The sequence below is a fragment of the Falco rusticolus genome, chromosome 1, assembly GCF_015220075.1.
Source record: "Falco rusticolus isolate bFalRus1 chromosome 1, bFalRus1.pri, whole genome shotgun sequence".
Taxonomy (NCBI): Eukaryota; Metazoa; Chordata; class Aves; order Falconiformes; family Falconidae; genus Falco; species Falco rusticolus.
In genome coordinates, this window is record NC_051187.1 from 16004284 (window position 1) to 16027326 (window position 23043).

General features: G+C 41.9%; 1 protein-coding gene across 9 annotated transcripts in view; it reads left to right on the plus strand.

The window, feature by feature from the left end:
• ACACA (acetyl-CoA carboxylase alpha) overlaps positions 1-23043 on the plus strand; it is a 148070-nt gene that overhangs the window by 61444 nt on the left and 63583 nt on the right. For 6 of the 9 annotated variants that reach the window (XM_037371042.1, XM_037371031.1, XM_037371094.1 and 3 more), the window contains 11 exons: positions 6379-6402; positions 9080-9223; positions 9846-9942; positions 11280-11387; positions 13616-13672; positions 13984-14028; positions 16635-16676; positions 17286-17501; positions 18021-18176; positions 20008-20211; positions 22617-22772. In XM_037371042.1, the coding sequence (XP_037226939.1) occupies positions 6379-6402; positions 9080-9223; positions 9846-9942; positions 11280-11387; positions 13616-13672; positions 13984-14028; positions 16635-16676; positions 17286-17501; positions 18021-18176; positions 20008-20211; positions 22617-22772 (1249 nt within the window). The remainder of the gene's footprint in view (positions 1-6378; positions 6403-9079; positions 9224-9845; positions 9943-11279; positions 11388-13615; positions 13673-13983; positions 14029-16634; positions 16677-17285; positions 17502-18020; positions 18177-20007; positions 20212-22616; positions 22773-23043) is intronic. The other 3 variants (XM_037371069.1, XM_037371061.1, XM_037371078.1) reach the window with 3 other exon arrangements.

A 23043-nucleotide genomic window follows, 5' to 3' on the forward strand; every position in this document is an offset into this window, starting at 1 on the left:
TGATACAAATGGGACATGCATTTGGTCTCATCTGTTCCCAACGTTTCTAGAATATTTGTAAATAATTGCATACTATTTTTAGTACCCCTTTATAATACTCTCCCCCCGTCCTGCCCCCCCATTCTTTCTCAATTTCTTCTCTTTGCTAGTCTCAGTTATCGCTGTTGCTTGGGGGTTGTTTGGCCTGCCCATGCTGACCACTGCTCTGTTGTTGTGCGCAAGCTTAATTGGACAAGGTCAGCTGGAAGAGGAGGAGGCCTGTTACCTGCTTGGGGAACAGCTGCTTTGACCTGAAGTCTCCTCTCCCCTTTGTGCTGAATTCGCTGGGGCAATGTTCTGAAGCTCAGTTCTGCTTCTCCAACCATCGACACTGCTGATGGTTGACTGAAAATGCACCGCAGCCCTTGTGCAGAGGCAAGCAGGCTTGGGGACAAATTCACTGCTTGCATAGGCAAGTTCAGTTCTTTTGAGTTGCACCTCCATCTGTTAGTGATGGATTTGGCTCCTGTTGCTTGATGCAGCTTCTTGCAGTGTATACCTACTTGTGTGGTTGTTGTGTGGCTGGCTGCTGAAGCACAGCTGGTAGCAGGATACCTGGGGTCTTAAATTAGCCCTGAGTGTGTAGATTTAAGCTAGCTGTAAAGGCAGACCTTCTGGTAAGCCCAAGACACAGAAATTTCAAAACTCTGACATTGTCTTGCTTGAGTCTTCTTTGTTGTTTTTGACCATGTTCTACGTCCATTGTATGTTTTTCTGTATCTTCTGTAGCATGCACTTTTAGACTGAAAAGCTAAAGATGCCTTCCAAGGACAAACCCCAAAGCCAAAATATTCCAGGTGACCAAGCAAAATGGCCCTTGAGGCTCTGCAGGGTTGGGTCCTGGTGAACCAGAAGTAATACCAGGGAGCCTTTAAGAGAGCATTCTCTTCTGGAGCTGGTGTTAGTTTTATGGAAAAAACATTTTTCAGCAGTTTTCCAGATTTTTTTTGAGCCCTGGTCCCTTTTGTGTCTGATTTGTGACATTCAATGGCCTGAATTTTACTGGAGCAAATATTAATGTAGAGAAAATTGCAAACTGATAATGGTTGCTATATTTGAATTCTTTGTTATTGGTATTTAACACTGCTATGCCTTTGCTTAGTTGTAACAGAAACAATCACAGTCACTACTTCTGATGTGACTAGTCACAGCAAGGCACCTCGGACTTCATATTTTTGGCCACTGAATGATTGTCATCAACTACCTGCAGGAAAGCTTTATGTGGAAGCAGAGAGGGAGAAGAAAAACTGTTAAATCTGCTAACAGAGTCACAGAAATGCAACCTGCTCCTGGTGGGTTTTGTGGGCAGAAACTGTTTTGGAATTATTTGTTTAAATTAATAGAAAACATCCTGTTGTAAGAATCCCCACTGATCCTGATTGCAAGGGTAAGGCATAGGGAGAAAAACTGCTTGTAATTGAAACCATAGAGGGCTCTATAGATCAAAACCCGGCATTCCTTGTTGCCCGGTGCAAGGCAGATGAGGAGTACAGTGTAACCATCTGGTGCCTTTTGCAGTAAATGGAGTTTGCAGGCTCTCTCCAAGTAGAGGGTGTTGCAGTAATCCAATCTGGTGGAGTCGATACAAGGGTATCTACGGGATGCTGATCGCTATGCGCTGCAGCAGGGTACTGCAAACAAATGCTTATGGGCAGAGCCCCTTGCATGTGGATAACCTGCCTCTTTCAGTCATCTAGAGTCCTGGTGAGAAAAGATGTGAGAAAGAAATGAGCCCTGTTCTGAGCTGTCCTTTGCTTCCCTCTTGTTCAGACTGCCCTGCTGAGATGGGAAGCTGGTGGAATATTGACTGGTGTTTAGAGAGTTCAGCTTCCTTTGTGAGAATGGCAAGCCAGGTGACAGACACTGAAAGGCCTTTCTTAGGTGTTCAGCACATGAAACAGTGCTTGCCTAATCTTAGCTTAAAATCTTCTGTTGAAAGAAACATTGTGTGTCTAGTATAGGGAGAGGGAATTACAGTGCTTTTTCAACAAGAGAAGGTTTTTTTCTAATAATCCCCCTCTCCTCTGCTGCTTTCGAACAGCCTTTCTTACGTCTGAAGCTGTAAGGTTTAAATTAAACTGGGACATTGTCTGCTGTAGCCAGCTTTTGGAGGCTGCTGCAGAATTGTGCTGCTGCACTGCTCCTCCTAAAGCATCCCCTTTTCTCCAGCTCACTGCATTCCCCCAGCCAGGTTGTTCAGCTGCTCTCTTGATCTTTCCTTCCCCAGCAGCAGATGTGCTGGAGGATCAGAAGGGAAGAACTCAGAGGTAAATGTGTTCCCACAAAACAGATCCCTCTGCTTTGCTTAGAGGTAAATTCGTTCCCTCTGTCAGATGCTGAGACAATTGCTTGCAAGGGTGACTTAGAGATGCTGGATATATCATTATTTTGGGGTATGGCAGTGATACCACAGAGCTCTGCCTTCTGAATATGTTGAGCCCCAAAGGAAATATAACCCAGCCTGTTTTGCTCACTCTGATGCCATAGTCATGCCCTCCCAATCCATCTGTGCTTTGAGCCCACGTTTGCCTTTTGTCCCACATGCCACCCTGAACTGCCACGTTTGGCCTTGAGGTGTCCTGGGGAATCTTGAGTCAGGACGTACCATTGAAAGGTGGAAGTGAAGGAAGGTTTTAGTATTGCAGATTAAGACTTTGTAGTTTTGATAATTGGTTTAGTTAGCTTTAAAGCAAGTGTTAATTTTGAAACTTGATAAACAAGATGTCTGATACCAGCTAACCCTAGTTACATTTGGAGGTGGGAACACACACAGCTCTGCAAACGTGGACGTAAGGCAAATGCCTTACTTAGACTTGTCTAGGTTGAATTCATTCTTGGGACTGCATCCTGCTGTCTGTGATACTTCCAAGGGTGGAATTCAAGTCTAGTCCTTAGTTGCTTTGTATTTCCGAGGGTATCAATATAAATGTTTCAGCTATTTTGTGCTTGGTTTTGCGGCGTATCTCCTCTTCCTGTGCTTGTGGATGTTTGTTGACACCCTACTTGGACTTTGATGTTGCTGATTTCAAGGCTTAAGAGTGGTGCATGATCTCTCCTTTGCTGTCCCTTGATGTTTTATCATCTATGGAGTATTTTGGTTGTTCTTTTCTGTCAGCCTCTTCCTTAGCTTACAGGTAGAAACCATTTTGAAGGCTGGAAGCCAAATTAAATACTGCTGTTTCCAAACAGTGCTTTTGACAGAAGAATAAGAACCCAAAACTCGCTCACACTTAGAGCAGTGTTTATAGGTTCCTTCCTACTATCATTTCACAGTGATATACTCCTAAGATTTCAATTGCTGACAAAATGGAAACATTTTCTGTGGACTAAAGTAGTTGCTAAAACAGCCTCTTGCATCAGCCTTTGGATTGCTGGTATAGAACCAGCTGTGCTGCTTTGGACTCTGTACAAGCCTGGAGACCTGAGTGTGTAGCTCGTAGCGTATCATTAGGTAGCCTGAGGTCCCCTCCTTGTTGCGAGAGACTGGCTGGCATCGGGAGGGAGGGAGGGAAAATGATTCCAGGGCACCTGTAAATCCCTGCAGTTTTGTGCTGAGGGTTTGATGTTAATTAGACAGCAGGCAGCAGTAATGTGTTGCAGTTCCCTTGGCTTGCCTGTTTCAGAAAGGGCAAAATCTTCCAACAGAGTAAAGAAGGGGCTGTTGAAGGGGCAGCAAACTGAATGGAACAATGATAATTTTATGCAAATTGGACTTCAGTAGCAGATTCAGCTTGGCTGAATCACAGAGGGAGCAGAAGAATAAGGAAAGAAAGAGGGAGAGGAAAAACCCAATCAAAATGTATGGTTTGAGGCATGTTTCAGAGCCTTCTGTTTAGATTCTTCTACAGAAATGAAGAAACATAAGAGGAATGCCACTGGTCAGAGCCAGTGGAATTGCTCTTTCTCCTGTGGTACTGCTGTTAATAACTACAAGTGGGTTATTCAGCCGACCTCTTTAGATTCCGCTTTGCTGTCTGATTTCAAAAGCTTTGCCCTGCGCTGGCACTCAATCACAGCTTGATATAACCAGTGGCGCTTTGCATGCATTGCCATCATTTTCATAGGGGAGTGCTCTTTAAAAAAAAGAAAGGGAGGGCCAAGGGGAAACAAATTCAGATTCAACCAGGAGGTGCAGGGGGGAGCTATGGGGATTTTTGTTTGCTTGAGCAGAAGGAGTAATTGTCACAGTAGAGCCTGCATCGGTATGGAGCACGTTCCTAGTGGGATCAGCTTCGCCGGTCAAGAAGGGCCGTTTTAACAGTTCAAAAGGGATAGGGAGAAGGGTTGTGGCTGATGTGGTGAGAAGGTTTCTGATCCTGTGATCAGCTAGTTGGAGCTGGCTGGGGAGAGAACACTGTTGTGTGCTCTGCCTGCTGTGCCTTTATACAGCTCCCAGAACCGTGGTGCTGCCCGTTGGCACTGATGTTGCACCAGGCTGAGCAGGCTGGCATGCCACTGGGGTTTTATTTGTCAGAGCTGCGGAGGTGTAGTTCACTGGACTGGAGTGCCTTTTCACAAGGCCCAATTGTGCTGCAAATATCAAACCTCTGCCTCTTAGTGCATTTCAGTGACGAGTGACAATGCAGCTTCTGTTATGGGCAGCCCTCTGCAGCTGTGAGGACCTGTAGATATAAAGCCGGCCCCAGAGCGTGCAGCTTGAAGGCGGTTCCTCCATTCTTTTCTGACATCTCCAGGCACTGGCTCTTCTGTTTTCCTCATTGCAATTCTTGCCGTAGTCTCTTCAGCTCCGTACTGAGTGGCTGGAGAAAGTTCCTGGAGCAAGGCAACAGGGTGCCCTTTGTGAGACAGAAAGGAACATTAGTTATGCTGGGTTTTTCTGTCTGTTTTCTTAAAGCATTCACAGGGACCACTACACAAGTGTACAGGGTGTAGGAACTGCCAGTCCTCTCTAGACTATTTTTTCCAGCTGAAGTAGATCTCGTGTAGCTTTCCCACCACTTGCCAAGCTAAAAAAATCATTTCGGTCCCCTCTCATGGCCCTTTTGGTCCCAACCACAGGCTCTGCAGTGTCTTTCCCCACTGTCTCCAAATGAAATTAAATACTTGTGGTTTTTACCCTTGAACAGAGATAACGTCTTTAGGCAATTTTGTGCTTTCTCTTGTATGGCTTAAGGAGATCACGGGAACTTTTCATGCCTCTACCAGTAATGCACCAAACATACAACCTTGCAGTGAATGTGACTGCTGTGATAAACCCAGTTGAGAACAGGACCAGGTGCAGTCAGTGTTTTTAGTGGTGTGACCATGGAAACACACTGGTCATGAAGTACTGAGACTTTATGTCCAGTAACCTGGGGTCTTGCCTATGGTCAAGGATGTTAGGAAAGTCTGTGGTTTGATCTCCTACAAGCTTCTGCAGGGAAGGGGAGGGTGAATGTCCAGATACATGCTCACTGAAGCTTTGCTTTTGATCTTTTCATGTTTGCTCATCTCTTTGCACAAGCCTCCTGTGTGCATGGTTGTTGTTGGGGGTTTTTCTCAGTTTAATCTTTACTATTTTGAACGTCAGATCACAGCAATTTTTACATCTTGCATGGAGCACCTTGCGCTTTCGTGAATGTAGCTAGCATGGGCTAGACCTTGCTGTGCTTCTGTTGGTATGAAAATGTGCCCCGCAACTCCTTTCTGTCTTATGTGCATCACTAAGCCCTAGTCTGCATGCACATATGTGAAGAGTTGGACTGATGTTACAAGAACGGTAAAATTTTCCTAAAATTAGCCTAAAGTTCTGCTTGTTCATTTTGGTGTTCAGGGCTATGAATGCTGAAAATGCAGATGTGTGTGTTTGCTTTATTCCTGTGGTGGTGTGGGGGCCAGTGCATGGGCTGCTGCTTCGTGTAGAGGTTTGGCAATGAGGATTTGGCTTGTTTTTCTGAACCTGTTGCAATCTTCCTGTATGACATGGTCACTTTTTGCATCTGTGCTGTTTGCCCTTCTGTCAGGGAGTGCGAACTCCCCACTCTGGTCTTGCTTGTGAAGCTTGCTTGATGTATGTAAAGGGCTTGAAGTGGGTGCAATAAAAGATGCTATAGAAAGGCAGGGTACCTTGCAAATACAATGTGTTTTCCTGGGGTGTGTTATTTGTATGTTATGTGCATGGTCTCTGCTCATTCCCATGGCAGCTGTGTCGAGCGAAGTCAGGTGGTGGGTGCCTTCTCAGGGTTGGTGAAATTTAATTCTGCCTGGTACCTGGTGGTTGACAAATTTTGGTTTAGTAAATTGTAAACTTGTTGCTGGTCTGTGTATCAGCTTGATGATAGTTCTTTATTATGGCTTTCACTAACCAATCTGTAACTAACTGTGGTTGTTTGATTACAGAGGGAACATCCCCACGCTAAACAGGTACGGTACTTGTCATCTTTTAAAATTTGAAAAGACAGACTAGAAAGAAGTAGCCTAATACTTAATGTTTTAACATGTTTTGTTTTAGTGCCCTTATCTTTACTGGGGAAGCTCTCAAACATAACTCTTCTTTTTCCTTCCCTTTTCCTCTCCCTTTGTCTAAAACATGTTTTCAGCTTTTCTTTACCCTTTAAAAAAGCTTTGCATGCAGCAATCCTTAAAATTATAAATTTGCCAGGTGACTCAGCTCATCTGCAGTATGGTACATAGCAAACTTCTAGCAGAATGCTGTTTCTAGGGTCTCTTTTTTTTGGAACTGGATTCCCAGCTGTTGACCCTCTGGTAGGGTGTTGCAGTGAAACAGGCAGTTACTCCTAGCTGATAGCATACCTGTTGCTACCCTGGTTTCTGGCAACTAGCTTAGAATTTGTTGAGGCTGTTTCACCTCCCTCACACCATAGATGAATCTACATCTCAAACAGCTGACAGCATGTTTTGTTGTGTTTTGGATGCTAATTTTTCCTCCCATGTCTCAGTTGAAAAGTATTTCTTGTTTTAAATAATACATGAAAAATGTCTGCTGTCTTTTTGTTTAGTTATTGTTCTGTGGAATTTTTTGTATTAGTTGTAAGGAATGTACACCAAGGCATGTCCTGGAAAATTTTTCTCTTTCAAAACATGAATACCTATTATTTATTACTGCTTACAAGCCTGATTAGGGAAAAATAGAAAAAATGGGCTTGAAAGTCTCATGGCTCTTAATCAGAGAGAAATTACAGAAACGTAGAGTGACTTTAAACATGGAGAGCTATTAACCAAAGTGATACTTTAGACTTGTTAACAGTATACTTAGGACCATATCACAACAGTTTTCTGTACGTGGGAAGAAAGAAATCTTAGTTAAGCTGGTAAGTAGCAATGTCAGCAATCCCCAGTTCGGTCCTGTATCCATGTGGCTGGCAGCAGTGCCGTAGCCAGCATGGCTGGGCCCCTGCTCTGCCTGCTGTACCCCTGGCATCTGATCCAGCATGCAGTTGAGTATCTTTTTGACTTTACAAGTTGTAAGTCAAGTATGTGCTGTGCTGAGTCAGCGCCCTCATCTTTTTTCCTGTTGCCTTCTGCCTCCTGTTATGGCACCAGTTGGGGAGGACAGAAAGTTAACTTTGTCATTGTCTTCCTAAGCCCTGGGGAGAGTGGAGCAAGTGAGAGTGCACTGTTCCTATGTCGTAGAGCACTGCTGTGTGCCAGCTTGGCATTTCTGTCTCTTCAGAGCAAGCTTGAAGGTCTCACCATGTTGCAGGGAGCTTTTGAAGTAGGTCCCTCAGTGAATTAAGATGACTCTGTAGCATAGTTCAGAAATTAGAAATAATTATTGTTGAGGGTTTTTTTTTCCCCGAGATTTTATTCCAGAGAACCAATTCTAGTAGTTAGGAAAGGATGTCTAGTTAGTTGTAAGATTTTTATTCACTGTATGAGAAACTTCCTATGCTAGTCTTGACTGCACCATTGTGGGTCTTTAAAAAAACATAATCATAATAATAGCCCAAACCCTGAAATAACACAAACTATTTCACAGCTGGTGTGTGCTGCCATAGCAGTTGCATTGCATGAGAACTCAGTGGTACTTTAATGTATTTAGGATCCTTCCCTCTGGCAGGAAGGAATGCTGACCTTTAGTGAATGGTGCTCTTGCTTTAAATCGAGGTCTCTTACTCAGTGCCTTCCTCTGAGCTTTTCCAGTCCTCCTCACTTCTTACATAAGGAATTGTTCCTGTAGGAGTGATGTGTGTACTGCAGTGTATCTCAGTGCTTGAGCAGCAGACATCAGGTGTGAGTATGACAGTAGTAAGTGTCTGGAGCTCTGCCTTCCTTGCTCCTTAAGACAGATGTGTTCTGTGGCCAACTGCTTCTGTTTAGCAGCTGCCACCTTTTAGCAATCAAAACTGAACAAAATAAATGAGTAGGGGGAGTTGCAATGGCTTTAAAGCATGAATTAAATGAGAGGGAGGAGCACATGAAGTTGGTCAACAGTTAAAGTGGAAGGCACTGTAATAGGACTTTATTTAGGGTAGGAATACTAGTGTAAGACTATAGAAAACCCTATTTCCAGTATAGGATTTTAGAAGGATCACTGTACCACACTGCATTTGAGGAGTGTAAATTATAACATGACCGGAAAAATGGGGGAAGCAATAAGATAATATAGCCTGGTACACTTCAACTTAGTTTGTAAAAATTTATGAAATCTTTAAAGTATCAAAGCTTAGAATTATTGTTGTTTGCCTCAATATTCCACCTGTACAGCAAAACATACATACAGGAGGAAAAATACGGTCAACTATGCATAGTCATAATTCCCCTGGGATCCTAAGAAATACTTTTTTTAAAGGGGTATAATATTACTTCCTAACTCTTTTAACTGTTCCTGTACATTGGGACAACATCCAGGTAAGGGCATTAATGGCACCAGAGGCACACCAGCATTGCAGGGACTTTGGAGAAGACAGCACAGCAGTCTGGTGTGCTGAAGAATCTTAATGAATCATGCAACAGTTATGTTGGATAAACAGCCACGCTTCAAGTGGTCAAAGCATACGCACATGCGCAAATCTTTTTCCAGTGATATTCTTCTCTCCCTTGTCCCTACTAACTGTGATCTTATTGAATTGCCATTTAGAATGTCCTTCTCTTCCAACCTCAATCACTACGGGATGGTCCATGTAGCTAGCGTGAGTGATGTACTGCTAGACAATTCATTCACTCCGCCGTGCCAGCGGATGGGTGGAATGGTCTCCTTCCGCACATTTGAAGATTTTGTCAGGTATGTGGGGAAGGGTGGTAATTGTTTGTGTTGCCAGCTTCCTAGGTGGGCCCAAATGGAACGGGTCAGAATCTTTGCCATGTCTAGAGTCAGGTTTAAACTGGTCCTGAGCTGATCCGATAAGTTTTTGGAGTCTCAGGTGGAAGTTTGTTTGGATCCTCTTGTCTGTCTCCTTGAGATAACTGAAAGTTTCAGACTGCTGTAAGAGCAGTTTGCAGCCAGAGGGATCAGCATCTTGAATTTCTGCTGATTGGAGATCATTTGCAAATGTGCTGATTTCTTCTAATGCTCTTGTTCACGCGTATATACATAGGACAATGTGTTCTTTATGCTTTCAACCTTCTAGGGGTAGGCAAAAAACCCCCAGCAGAGCCCATAGTGGTCATGAGGGCCTGCAGCTGTAAGATCTGTAACAAATATTAGAAGATCCAGGCTCTGCTTTGGTTTGAGGGGTGGAGAAGGTATTGCCTTCTCATCATTTCAGTTTCAGTCCTGCAAAGGGAAGGAGTCCTTTTCTCTCCCTCCCTCCCTTAGCAACATGATTTGTGGATTGTAGTGCTGTATGCTTTCAGTGGGCTAGCAGCAGTGTGTTGATGACTAATACTTCTCTGGCGTATTTCAGAATCTTTGATGAAGTGATGGGTTGCTTCTGCGACTCTCCTCCCCAGAGCCCAACCTTCCCCGAAGCTGGCCATGCTTCCTTGTATGATGAAGACAAGGTACGGTAGTTTTTTCTCTTGAGATTGTTCTCAGGCTGGAAATAGAAGGCGTGCAGAATGCCACAGTGACTGCAGGCTAGATACTTTTCACGAGTTTGAGTGCTGGAAGCAGGAGTTAAGAGCTTTATGTATTTATGTGTGTGATTTGTTTGCTTGTTCCACAGCAGGTGATTCAAAGTAGGTGGCCATTTTCTGACTCTGTTCTAAAACTATGGTTAAGTCTCTTACTCTCCATGTAAATTTAGTTTGTAGCTTTTAACATCGGCAAAATCACTGGCTACGCAGCAGCATAACTGAGAGTTTAGACCCACGACGACATTTTCAGACCTCCTCTGTGCATCATGGTATTGCACTGCATATTCAACTGCCTTTAAGTCTGACTTGCCTTATTTTCTGTCTTACACCCTTCCTAGTCACACTACATTCTGATTCTTCCTTCTGTTCTACTTCTTGGAACTCTTTTTAGGAGGAAAAGATGAGAGGAACCCCTCAGTTTTTGCACTGATGTGGAGAACGGGTGCAGAGGAAGCAGATGGTTTATAATCCTTAGTGGCAGAAGACCAATTCCCCTTAGAGACACAGGTAGACACAGGTAGCTCCCCCACTGCTCTGTCCTGTCCTCCAACAGTGGGATGCTCTGTTGGAATAGTCTGTATTCAGAATAGGGCTTGGTTTTAAACGGATCCATTGATCTTGGTGTGCGTAAGTACTGTAGCCTTGTTCCAGAATATTATCGTCAGCCTTAATGTCCTTGTATCTCTCATCTTACCCTCCCCCCCACCTCACCAAGGATAATCTGTTCATACTCAGTTTTTCACAGTTAACCACAGGCTCTTAAATGCTAAATTTGTTGTTTCTCAGAGCTCTAATGTAATTGTTGCTTCCACATTATTTCGTTTTGTTGTAGGTATGAAAACACACATTGTTTAATCATACACTTTGAATCTGCTTAATTACACTACCTTTCCTGATGCTCAAGTCCTCTAATGTCCTGTCTGTACTGCCTCTTGTAAAGAAAGGACCTGACCCTGCATTCTTTCTGCATCCAAATAAAGTACTTTTGAGGTAGCCAAGTCAGATGTGACCATCAGAACTGGATTCTCCAAATGAAGCTGCTGTTTGCAGACATTAATTCTTTACTTCTGTGAAACTGCAAAGCTGTTAGGCTGCTTGGTAAAGGATTTTGCTCATAGTTGTCATTGGTTTACAGCACGATCTGCTAAATCATTTTTCTCTAGGGCACCTGTATTCTAGAGTTGTATTTAGGGAGCCTCTTTTGAGAACTCAGAGGTGTTGTTAACTATTTATTTACGGGGAGTATTTTCTTTAAATTGCAGACTGCTCGTGAGGAGCCCATTCACATTCTTAATGTTGCTATTAAAACAGACAGTGATGTTGATGATGATGGGCTGGCAGCCATGTTCAGAGAGTTCACACAAAGCAAGGTAAGTTACCTTGATTCTCTCTCTGGAGCTTTGTGAGTGTGCAGGACAGCTCTGTCTGCTTTGGGAAAAGTCAGTATGTTCCTCGGGTTTTTGTTTGTTTGTTTGTTTAAAAAACAATAAATGCAACAGCTACACCCTTAATTTATGCCATCTAAAATCTTGCCACTTCTTCGACTGGATGTAGCTGCACCTTACTGAAGCCTCCAGGTCATTGTTTCTCTTTGTAGTGTATCCTAATCCATCAGGTCAGGACTTCTTCCCTTTAATTTTTGGTAAGGTAAAAGACCTTTGTGGTTTTAAATGCATAAGGTCAATCTTGAGTATCTATTTCCAGGTGCTGTGAAAAACTGTGCTGTATCCCTCTTTGTGGTGGTAAAGTTGTTACGTGAGTAACAGAGGCATGGAAAGTGATGTTAACGTGACGTATATTTTCTGTATCATGATAGTCTTAATGCAGTTCAGATTTGTTCTTGTTGGTGTGCCAGAACATCCCCACCTAGTATGATATTTCTGGCACAAGGTGGAATTAATTCAGTATGTTCTGTTGCTCCTTCCTAAAGGGATACACTTCAGAGTACCAAATGTTAGTTCTGTGGTCAATTGTGAGACAATGTGGGTCGGGAACAGCCTTCTCATGGCCACTCTGTCCTCTGGTGTCAGCCTGCACTTTCTTTTCTGGTTGGTGTGAAGAGCTCCTCAACTGGCTTGTGGATGTGAATGGCCCATCAGGCACTGGGACCCAGCCACATCCGTGGTACCTGCAATGAGTACGGGAGGACTGAGTGGGCATTTTCTAACTTCGCTTCCCAGCGTGGGAGGTGGTAATACATTCTGCAGAAATGAGGGGTTCCAAAATGGGGCTGGTATCCATGCGAGTTCAGCAGCTTCCTGTCTCTTTAAGCAAAGAAAATAATCAAATATAAAAATTAAAACTAGTTCTGCTTTTCATCTGCTTGATCATGCTCCAGGCGTTTTATGGGAGGGGATAAAAAGAAAGAAATAAAATAAAAATTCCAAAACACATTAAACTATCAAATAGGTTGATCCAAATTGTCCAAATAATCTTCTAGTCCCAGCATGTTGTGTGTGGTTTTTTTAATAGAAATTAGGATCATATACTTGTAAATGACTTGTGGAGGAGATTGAGGCAGTCAGTGTAAATGGAGTTTCTCCAGGTGCTGATGGCTAATCGCTCTGTAATAGCTGTGGACTTGCTGTGAGACCCACATTATTACGATGTAATCAGAATCCTGTTGCTATGCTGTTATTGTCTGCCACTTGTGGAATTTTAAAAGCAATAACAATTTTTGCTTTTTAAATCATGGCATTATTAAAGTTATTTTCTTCCTCTTGCCATGAATATAGTCACTGATGCTCATTTTCAAAGGGCTTAACCTTAGTAAAACATTTCAGTCTGTGCCGAAAGGGGTTGTTTTGTTCGTGGTCTAGCTAAGTTCTTATTTCTTTTTGTTGTTACGTTTTTTTTTCCTTTTCTTTCTTTGCTTGTAAATTGGAAAAAAGAGGAGAAAGGCAAAACTTTTAGAAAGGGGAGCAGAATTATGGGGTTTTAACACCTCAAACGATCATTGGTGTGGCAAATACCAATGGCAGCACTCATTTGAAACATGGCTTAGTCGAATTTGATAAAGAAGCAACCAGAATGGATATTCTCTTGTCTATTTGAAAAAAATAAGTAACACGTATCACTGTTCACCTTTGCGATACTGACACATCTCTCCTTTGGTCTGGGTTGTCTGTGTGCTTATTGTGCCAAAAACAAGTATGCGCTACATGCTTCCTTGGGTTAGTTCCTTTAAAACTGGTTTTCCATCATTTTCCGTGGCCTTCCCATGCCTACGCAGTGCTCCCCTCAAAAAGTAATCTTTGCAGAAAAGACCAACTTGCTTTGGCAAATGAACAAGAATATTCCCTGCAAGACTTGAATGACTCTTCTGCTTTATTTGTTAGCAAGGCTCAGCTGGAATACTGTGTTCTTGTGATTTGGTTACTTACCTCTTCAGATTTAATGTATTTGCTTATGTGTGCTACTAGACAATCATCACACGAGAAATCCTAGCCGCAAGCAGGCTGAAGTGGGCTAGGAACTTACAGTGTAGATGCAGAAGGATCGGTAGAGCTTTTTCAGTTCATGGAAGACTTTGACATGTTTTTGATGTGTTCTTTTTCTGTTAATCCAGTCACCTGATCCCATCCTTGCCTTTTTACAGAAATCAGTCCTGATTGAACATGGGATTCGGAGGCTGACTTTCCTTGTAGCACAAAAGGTATTTTGATATCCCTCATACTGCTCAGAACTCTTTGCTTTCTAGCTCATAATAGCATTGACATTTGATGTGTGTTTTTCCCAAATTAATTGCTGTATTAACTATATTTAGCTCTCCTCACTGTTTTTGTTCTCTAAAATTTGAGATGGTTTTGATGGATTCGCTTAAGAAAATTAATTTACAATTGTAAACAATCTTGGCACCTCTTGTATTCTTGAATTAATTAATTTTTGATTTTCATCCTAATTGCTAGCTTTCTTCTGCTTTTTTTTTTTTCTTGTCTTCCTGTGTTTGTATGTTTCGTTTGTAAGGACTTCAGGAAACAGGTCAACTATGAGGTGGATCAGAGATTTCATGTAAGTATAAAGGGCCTAGAACACGGTGGTATTCTTGACCTGAGGCCAGGAGACACGTAAGTGACTCTGGGCTTCTCATTTGGTTCTTAGTCAGGCATTTTTAGTGCCAACACTGGTGTCAGAGTTAAGTGGAATATATAAACAAATTCTGACTTCAAATAGAGGAGTGGGCCTTTTTTACTGAGGGGGGCCATTCATGTGCTAAAGTCTCTCTTGTTACCTGGCTGAACTCATGACTGCAACGTTAATAAAGATCTTGTTTGTTTCAGTGTTGTTTTGTATTCTAAAATGCAATTATACAATTAAAGTTTCCTGTTTCTTAAGGAGTGTGGTGATTTCTTTAGGCTTCTTACCGATTTTAAAATAACTTAGAGGATTAACTGAAATGACTTGCTAAATTTTGCATAATGGCTTAGTGATGTGGAAAATGTTTGATGCTCTTACTGCTAAGAACTGCTTCTTCCCCCAGAGCTTGGGCATCAGTGAGGGCTAGTTTACCCCTGTTTTCAAGGTGACAATGTAAGGCTAGAACCACATTTTTATCCCTTACAACTCTGGAAGTTATTAGGAGTCTTGAAAGTGCAAGAAACTAATCTTGTGCTCAACACACCTGGTTTAGCAAGCCTTATGAAAGGAAAACTAGTTTACAAATCAGCAAAAATCGTATTTGAACAAATGTGGGTATCGCCACATGGGAATCACTGCCTACAGTACAGGTACAGATATGTATCAGTCAGTAGCTTGTGTAGGAAACTGGACTCTTTGGAGAGATGTTGGGACCTTCAGCAAGAAAGTCCAGGCTTTAGATATTAAAAAAAAAAAAAGGGGGGGGGGGGGAAGTTTTAGAGAACTGAATTAATATTTGGGGAATGAAAAATAAGAGTCTGTGAATAAGCACTGCGTACCACATGTCAGTGGCCAGGAAGGAGGCAAAGAATGAAAGAATAAGAGGAGTCTATCACAAAAAGTTTTCCCTGAGCTGCCGTTCAGAGCAATGGACTGTTAGGATGCTCAGTTCCTCAGCCAGAGGAGGCAGCGTGATATGTCATCTGTTTGCAAAGTTTGTAGAGTACCTCTGGGATCTTTCATAAGTGTCAGTCTTTATTACTATCTCCTATTCTATTCCGTTTATTACTGGACCAACTATTAACTTAGCCAGGGCCTGGGCTTGGGTTTGTTTTTGTTTTAATTACAGTCTATATAATTAGTTCCCAGCATGTTGAGGTAATAGAGAGTTGCTCCAGCAAGCTTCCAATTTCCTCATCTCATTAGGTTTTTAACGTGATTATTAGTATAATAATCAACTATGATGATTTCTGTTGTAGCTTTTCACATTCTGTGGTTTGCAGGGTGTCTTGATTGGCTAATTTAGGCAAATTATTTTGATTGTCTTGATGATGGTTGGTTGATTAGAACACAGCAGGGGTATAATTCTTCTGCCTAGGAAATGGAGCACTCTTTTGGATTTTGGTACCAGAGCACTGAGAATTTTTGTGTGTGTGCACGTCTAATTATTATATTTGCCCACAACACTAGTCAAATGCCTTGAAAGCAATTACATCAGTGATAGAATGAGCATGGTTGATGTTAGGAGAAATTGGCATCGTGCAGAGGAGGACAGGTAGGAGGGATTTGGAAGAGAAGTAAGGAAACATGGAAGTGGTTGGCTCACCTAATATGCCCATTGCCTGAATTTTCAGGCAGCATTTCTTGTAGCCCTGGCTAGTCTGGAAGACACACTCCAGGCAAACACAAGTTCTTTTGCTCAGCAGAGTCATCAGGTGAAGTTCTGGGGACTGTTTTTTATAGGAGGTAAGGAAGACGACTGGCTAGAAGATTACGTAGATGATTGCATAAATGAAGATTACAGAAATGGCTGGTATTCTCAAGTTGGTGCAAAGCATTTGCAAAAGTTCCTCTACCCAGTAAAAGTGTAATTCCACAGAAATAGATGGCTTTGCTGGGGTGAAACTGGAAGGATACGTAAAAGGATGCTCTCTAGTCTTCCTCGTGTAATATGCCACAAAAATGTAAAGCCTTTGCTGTTTGCTAGGATTTTATATGCGCGATAGAATAACAGAAAAACCTAATCATATTTGGTTTTGTAGAGTGCTATTTAATATATGAGGATGAAGTTATTTGATTACGATTCATAGTTTTCCTTGGGAAGAGAGTATTTCTAGCAGTAATAGTATGAAGAGAGCTATAGAATACAGATCATTCTTTTGTGTACATCTGCTTATATAATGGAGTGTTAATATCGTCGTATGGCTCCCAAACATTTCCACAGCAATCATAGTAGAAGTAGAACAAGTTCCCCACTACTGTCTAGACAGTTCCATGTTATTGTCTGTTAATAATTGACAATAATAATCAAAAGCCAATCAAGTAGCTTCTGTTGCATTAGCAATGAAGACAAAATACTGCTGCTGCCTTCTTGAGGGTATCTTGATTTTCCACCACCCTTGGTGACTTGAAAAAAGAGCTTGTAGCATCTGTCATCTCCTCTGCTGTGGTGCTACGCCAGGTCTGGGCTGTGAGCACTCTGAGTAGATCAGATGGCTTACTTTTGGAGGGCTAACATAACTGTTTTTATTTTCAAACAGAGGGAATTTCCCAAGTTCTTCACATTCCGTGCCCGGGATAAGGTAAGTTGTATATTCTTAATACTTTTCTCTTAAGTGTTGACTTTATCCTTTCATGTAGCTGTTGTTGGCAGTCTAGGGGTGTGGGAGCTACTTCAGCCCAACTTCACTGCCTTGTGCAGTATTTTCTCCTCCCTTGCTAGGCCAGTCTTCCGCACATGCAGCAGCTGATGTCAGTAACAATGACAAGTCTCTGGTACTTGGGGATGAAAATTGATGCATTTGGAAGCCTGACCTGAAGCTACTGTTTATGCAGATTTTAGTCACAGTGTAACAAGAGAACATTGGAGGCAGTACAATGATTCAGTACTTAGAATCATAACAAACTTCCTTGGCTTCTGTGAAACAGAGGGGTTTGGAGGAGTGAGCTTGAGAACTTGCTGTCTCGCAGCTTGTCTTCTACTCTCAGTATTTCAACAATTTCAACATGGCTAAGTGCTAATGACTTTGCATGAGAGAGAAAATTCCGAGTTGGATCCATTTTAATTTTAATTAAATATAAAATTTCATAAGGGGTGTTGTCTAGTTCTTCCCATCCTCAGTGTTCCAACTTTTTAACCCACCCTCCTCTTTTATACCCTTTTCTACCTGTATGATGCTGGGTGCCTCCAGTTTGAGGAAGACAGGATTTACCGTCATCTGGAGCCAGCTCTGGCTTTTCAGCTGGAGTTGAATCGAATGCGAAACTTTGATCTCACTGCCATCCCATGTGCCAATCACAAAATGCATCTCTACCTGGGAGCAGCTAAAGTTGAAGTGGGGACAGAAGTAACAGACTACAGGTTCTTCGTGAGGGCTATCATAAGGCACTCGGATCTGGTTACCAAGGTGAGTTTTGTCACCCCTGCAAGGTCTCTTTCCAAGACAGTGTGTGAAACAGTCATTCAAGGAACCTGCACGCAAACACATTGCTGGTGTAGAGAGAATACTGTGGATGTGTGCCGCCTCTTTGCTTGTGCTGACTCTGCAGAAGCCTATCTCCGAAGACCTAGTATTCCTTTGCTTCAAGGACATTTTTCTGTGGCCCAAGTGGATAGTCAGAAATCCTTGCATTTTGAGGCAATAGTGTTTGTGTTTCATTCTGGCCTACTACAATAATGGTTTGCCCTGTCTAGTTTTGCATTTATGCTGACCTAAATGAGGGCACAAGTCAGCTGGGTATGCGAGTCCAGGCAGTGGGAGTAGTGGCTCTGCAACTGTCATGGATCTGTTTCAGGGGTGCATGTCCTGCTGAAACTGATGTTACCTCTTTTCTTAGTCAAGTCCTTCTTCAGTTTTTCAAACATTGTATTCTTGGGCTATGATTTTTGAGTAGAAAATAATTTATTTGTTGGCACTGTCTGGCAGGAAGCCTCGTTTGAATATCTGCAAAATGAGGGAGAGCGATTGCTTTTGGAAGCCATGGATGAATTAGAAGTAGCATTTAACAACACCAACGTGCGCACTGACTGCAATCACATCTTCTTAAATTTTGTGCCTACTGTCATCATGGACCCCTCTAAGGTATGATCTCTTCCCTAATTCTGAACTGTTTTGTTCTTCTTGGGCTTTACTCACCAGAATTAAATGGTCTTTTGTTGCCTTTTTATGCTATGTAAATGCACCTATTGATTAAGTACATTTTAATACCATTTGGTGAATGACATGTAGTTTCTACTAGCCATTTTGTAACGGAAAATGCAAGAAATTGGGGACCAGTATTAAAAGTGATAACACTTTTAGGGGTCAGTTTAGTTACTGAACAAATACTGGAGTTTTGCTTTTCAGTAAAGAAAGTGGAGTCACATAAGTAACGGACGTCTCTAAAGATTACTTGTTGAACTGGTAAACAAACTTCTCTTCAAAAGCAGAGAGAATGGTTTTTATTTTAGCTAGTTAAGACAAGCAATTAGTTTGTTTCACTTTAGGAGCCTTATTTGGCAGTGAGGAAGGAAGCAAGCTGTGGGTTTTTTTCCAGTCTATGAATAAATATTAAATGTAAGATTTCAGAAGTAGCAGAGCTTATATTTTTAGTGGAGTAATGCTGTCCTTCAGGCAGTGTGGCTCGCTTCCTCTGTGTAAACTAAGGCACGGTTTATTAAAAATACGTTTTGTATTTGAAACTAAACTTATCTTTTCTTCTGTGTTTGAGATAATTTTAATACAGAAATAGCTTTAAATGCTCTTCTGTTTGTTACAAAAGTCCAGACTGTATCCAAATAAAACGTGAGATAAACCGTGAACTTAAAAAGAGTTTGTAAATTCAGCTACAAAAAGAAGTGCCTCATTTTCATTCTCTGATACAAAGTCAGAGCGATCAACGTTATAAATAAATGAACATTAGGCTTTGTAGATGCATAAATGAAAGTGTTTAGGCATAAAGCATGTTTCTGGTTAGCAGAACTACCACAAAGAATGTCCCAAATAAACTGCAAAGGCTGCATTTAGTTGGAAATCAACATTCTGTTCATGGTTGCCAAAAGATGAGAGCTGACCTTTCCTTATGAGAATGACTGAAAGTTTAAAAAGATGAATTGGTTATCAAAATAAGTATCTCTTGCTTGCTGACTTTTAAATCATGATTAAAAACTGGTGGCTTAAATCTCTTTTGAATAAATACTCTCTCAGCACATCCAAAATCTTTAGTTCCCAGAAAATTCAAAAGAAGCTGGGATATTCAGCCCCTGGAAGTTCAGCTGCCCTCAGATACGTACCATGACTTTTCCCTGAGCTGCCATGAAAAAGAGACTTTTTATTTTTTGAAAGAATGCTAAAAACAGCCTATAAATTGCCTTCTTTTAATATGTGCTATTTGCCAACAGTAGTATATTATAAACTTTAATAGAACACCAGAAGGCCAAGCTCCAACTAGTAATTGCTTTGTGGATTTAAAGCACCGTACCGCATGTGTGGTGAAACATGATTATTGTGCATATAAGTACTACATAACTGTTTGTCAAGGAGTTTGCTTTCCTGCACTTTGTAGTTCTTAGCTGTCAGCTATGCCTGCAGGAGGAAAGGTAGATGGGGGGGAAGCAGTGGGCACGCTGTGCCTTGCTGGGGTGTGGTGTGCCAGGAGGAAAAGGGATGTGAAACCGGTGCTGTCCCTCTGCCTCAGTAGTCCCCAGGTTGAGTGCGGTTCGTGCCTGTCTCAAGGCGTGTAGGGATGGGAACAGAGAGGCCACCGAGGTCCCAGGACAGCACCGGCTACATGCTGCTGTTCGGTGCTTCCCTCCCTCCTCTTCTGGATGCTGGGTGCCCCTTTGGGCAGGACCATACAGCAGTGGGATGGCAGGGTGGCAAAGCGGTGGACGTGTCCAGAGAGGTGAGGGAAGTTCTTCTCGTGTGTTTTAAGATTGAAGAATCTGTGCGGAGCATGGTGATGCGCTACGGGAGTCGCCTGTGGAAACTCCGTGTCCTCCAAGCCGAGCTGAAGATCAACATTCGTTTGACACCGACTGGGAAGGCGATTCCCATTCGTCTGTTCTTGACCAACGAGTCGGGCTACTATTTGGACATCAGCCTGTACAAAGAAGTGACAGACTCCAGAACAGGACAGGTACGGTCCCATATGGCTCCGTGGTTTGATGAGCAAAACATTGCGGGGGGACACATAGCTGGTGAGGCTTTTCTGCACTGTGCAGTGTTTTCAGGTGATAGAAAATTGCCATTCAGCTTTGCCAAAGGAAGATGACTGTGAAGATAATCTTGCAATAGGTGTGTAGGTGTGCAGAATGTGATCAGTTGTGTAAAAGTGCATTTCTTCTAATTGCTTTGTATGTACCTTAAGTCATTTGTATATCTGTTTTCCTCTGTGTCAGGGTGCTCAAAAAAGTAATAGAAAAGTAATGACTGTTGGTGCTCATCCTGTAGGTCATAATAAAAGATATTATTAATTATACGTTTCCCTGAGTAGATAGAGAAAATCTGTGAACTTGTCTTTTAAATTCTAAAGATACAGGGAATGACCTGGGTAGGATGATATAAAATTACTGAAGGTGGTTTTATATCATTTTTATGAAGCATAATGGGCTCTTTTGTAAGGGTTGTGACTATTCTGGTATTTCTGCTTTTCATGGCGTAGGAACAGTGTGATTAACTGAAATACCTACATATGCTAAAATACATGGAGCATAGGATGCATGAAAAATATTTAAATACAGAAATGTTTACATCTCCCTCTGTAATAATCTCTCTGCCATGCAGTAGTAGCAGCAGAATAAATCACTTGGGCACCATCGGTATTAAACACAAAGTGCTGAGTCACCTTTTCTCCCCCTTTTCTCCATTTAAATTTTTCCAGCAAGCTGTCTAGCCTTACAGTCTGTCCAGTTCTGGAGATCCTAGAACAGATAGTGTCTGTATGTTTTACTTCATTTCTGCCTCTGAGTGGAGATGAAGAGAGAAAAGAACATTTTAATAATCTCCAGTAGCCGAACTTAACACTTGAGTTTTGTTAGTCATTTGTGAAGGTCACCTTTTTCCTCTTAAACTCCGTCTCTGAGCTTTTTTTTTTTTTTAAAGCTAGGGGAATGCACTTGTGTGTGTATGGCTTTTAGCACCTCTTCCAGTATCTGATTTTTTTATTTGATTTTTTTTCCCCAGAATATTAAACCAGTTTCTGTTAAAAAATTATACTGATAGGAATTGTTTCAATTAACTCTTTGACTAGTTGGGAGGAAGGTTTGTCTTACAAAGCTTGAAGGTGTTAGTTTTTTAAGAAACTTTGGTAAATCTCCCCCTCATGACAGAGGTTTATGGGACAGGTTCAGATCCGTGTATTTTTTCTTGTGTTTTTGGAGTGTTATTTTGAACTTAGAGTATCCTTTTAAAAGAGTTCAGACATTACTGATGTATTGGGTGCTGAGCATTTTCATGACTTCTGAAGAATGGAAAAATAGATTAATCATGAGGGAATGACCCCAATCTCATTTCACAGTTTCTGTGGTAATGAGTGGTGATACTCAGTAAAGACTTCTCAGCTCCCACAGAAGTGCTCTGAAGCTTTCTGCAGATTTAAGGAAAATTGGACCCCAAGTGCAGTAACAGATCCTAATGCAGGCACTGTCACAAATACTTGTTACCCTGAATAAATACTTCTCCCATTGAAGAAGCTACTGTTTGTGAAGACAGAAGAGAGCATGTACTGTTTTTAACCTAAAAACTAAAATTGGCTTTACTTACTGAATTGTATCTTTAGTGAAATTCTTTGATTGATTAATGTTCAATTAGAAAAAGATCTGTTTGTAACGTCAGATCTGATGACCATCCTGTTAAAAACAGCCTGATAGTGTTGCTTCTGTCAGGCAGGTTTCTGTGAAGCAGCATTTGTGCAGTGTTGTCCCAGTTAAGCAGTGCTCCTCCTGTTTCTAAGTTGAAATAGATTTCCTTCCGAGTCCTGGCTGAGTGGAATATATAGTGCTGTGAGGCATGGCGGTTGATAATTCATGTCGCTACTCTGGGAAAATCTTTTAAACTTACAATATCAAAACTTCAAGCCAAATGACATATGCAAGTCTTGACCTAGCTTCCATGATCAGTCAGTGGAGATACGGATACCGTGCTGTTCGACTACATAAATAACAGAATTCTTTTCTCTCTCCCAGCTATCACAATCCATTGGCATAGATACGGTGTCAGGGGAAATACTGGTGAATGTGAAGTCATCTAAGTCACAGGCTTTTTTCTGTGGGGATGTGGCTCTGTTCACTTTGCTTTCTGCTGTGATATGGTAATAAGTCAGTGATACTCAGAGCTGTGCAGTAATGGTCCAGCAGTGTCTCCAAAGGGTAGTAATGCATGATGAAGCACAGTGTTACAGTATGTGTGAGTATTAACATATTTGTAGAGAACAGAAACAAGCCTGATTGGTCTGGAATAGCCTGCTGATTTTTGGTAAAATCTGGATGAGGTGTGTATGGAACCAGTGGATTCATCAGTAATTGGTTGTGTTTTGTACTGCAGATTATGTTCCAGGCATATGGGGATAAACAGGGACCACTTCATGGGATGCTGATCAATACCCCGTACGTGACCAAAGACCTGCTGCAGTCCAAGAGATTCCAGGCACAGTCTTTAGGGACGTCATACGTCTATGACATTCCTGAGATGTTTCGGCAGGTGAGCATTCTTAAGGCCCAGGGGGTTGTTCCAAACTTTTGTTCTTGCAAAGCACTTCTATCAGTTGCCATCCTTACTTGTCAGGGAAACAGGTAGCCTGGAGTGGCTAACAATGGTCCCCCAGGGTTTATGTAGCTATGGATTGAGTCTACTTTGTAAACCACCTTCAGTTTCTTGTTTAAGTTTCTTTGTTTCCCCACCCCGTTATCTAGCCTTCCCTGGAGGGTTAGACAGTGCAGGGGTGATAGTTCCTAGGATAGGACTCGTCTGT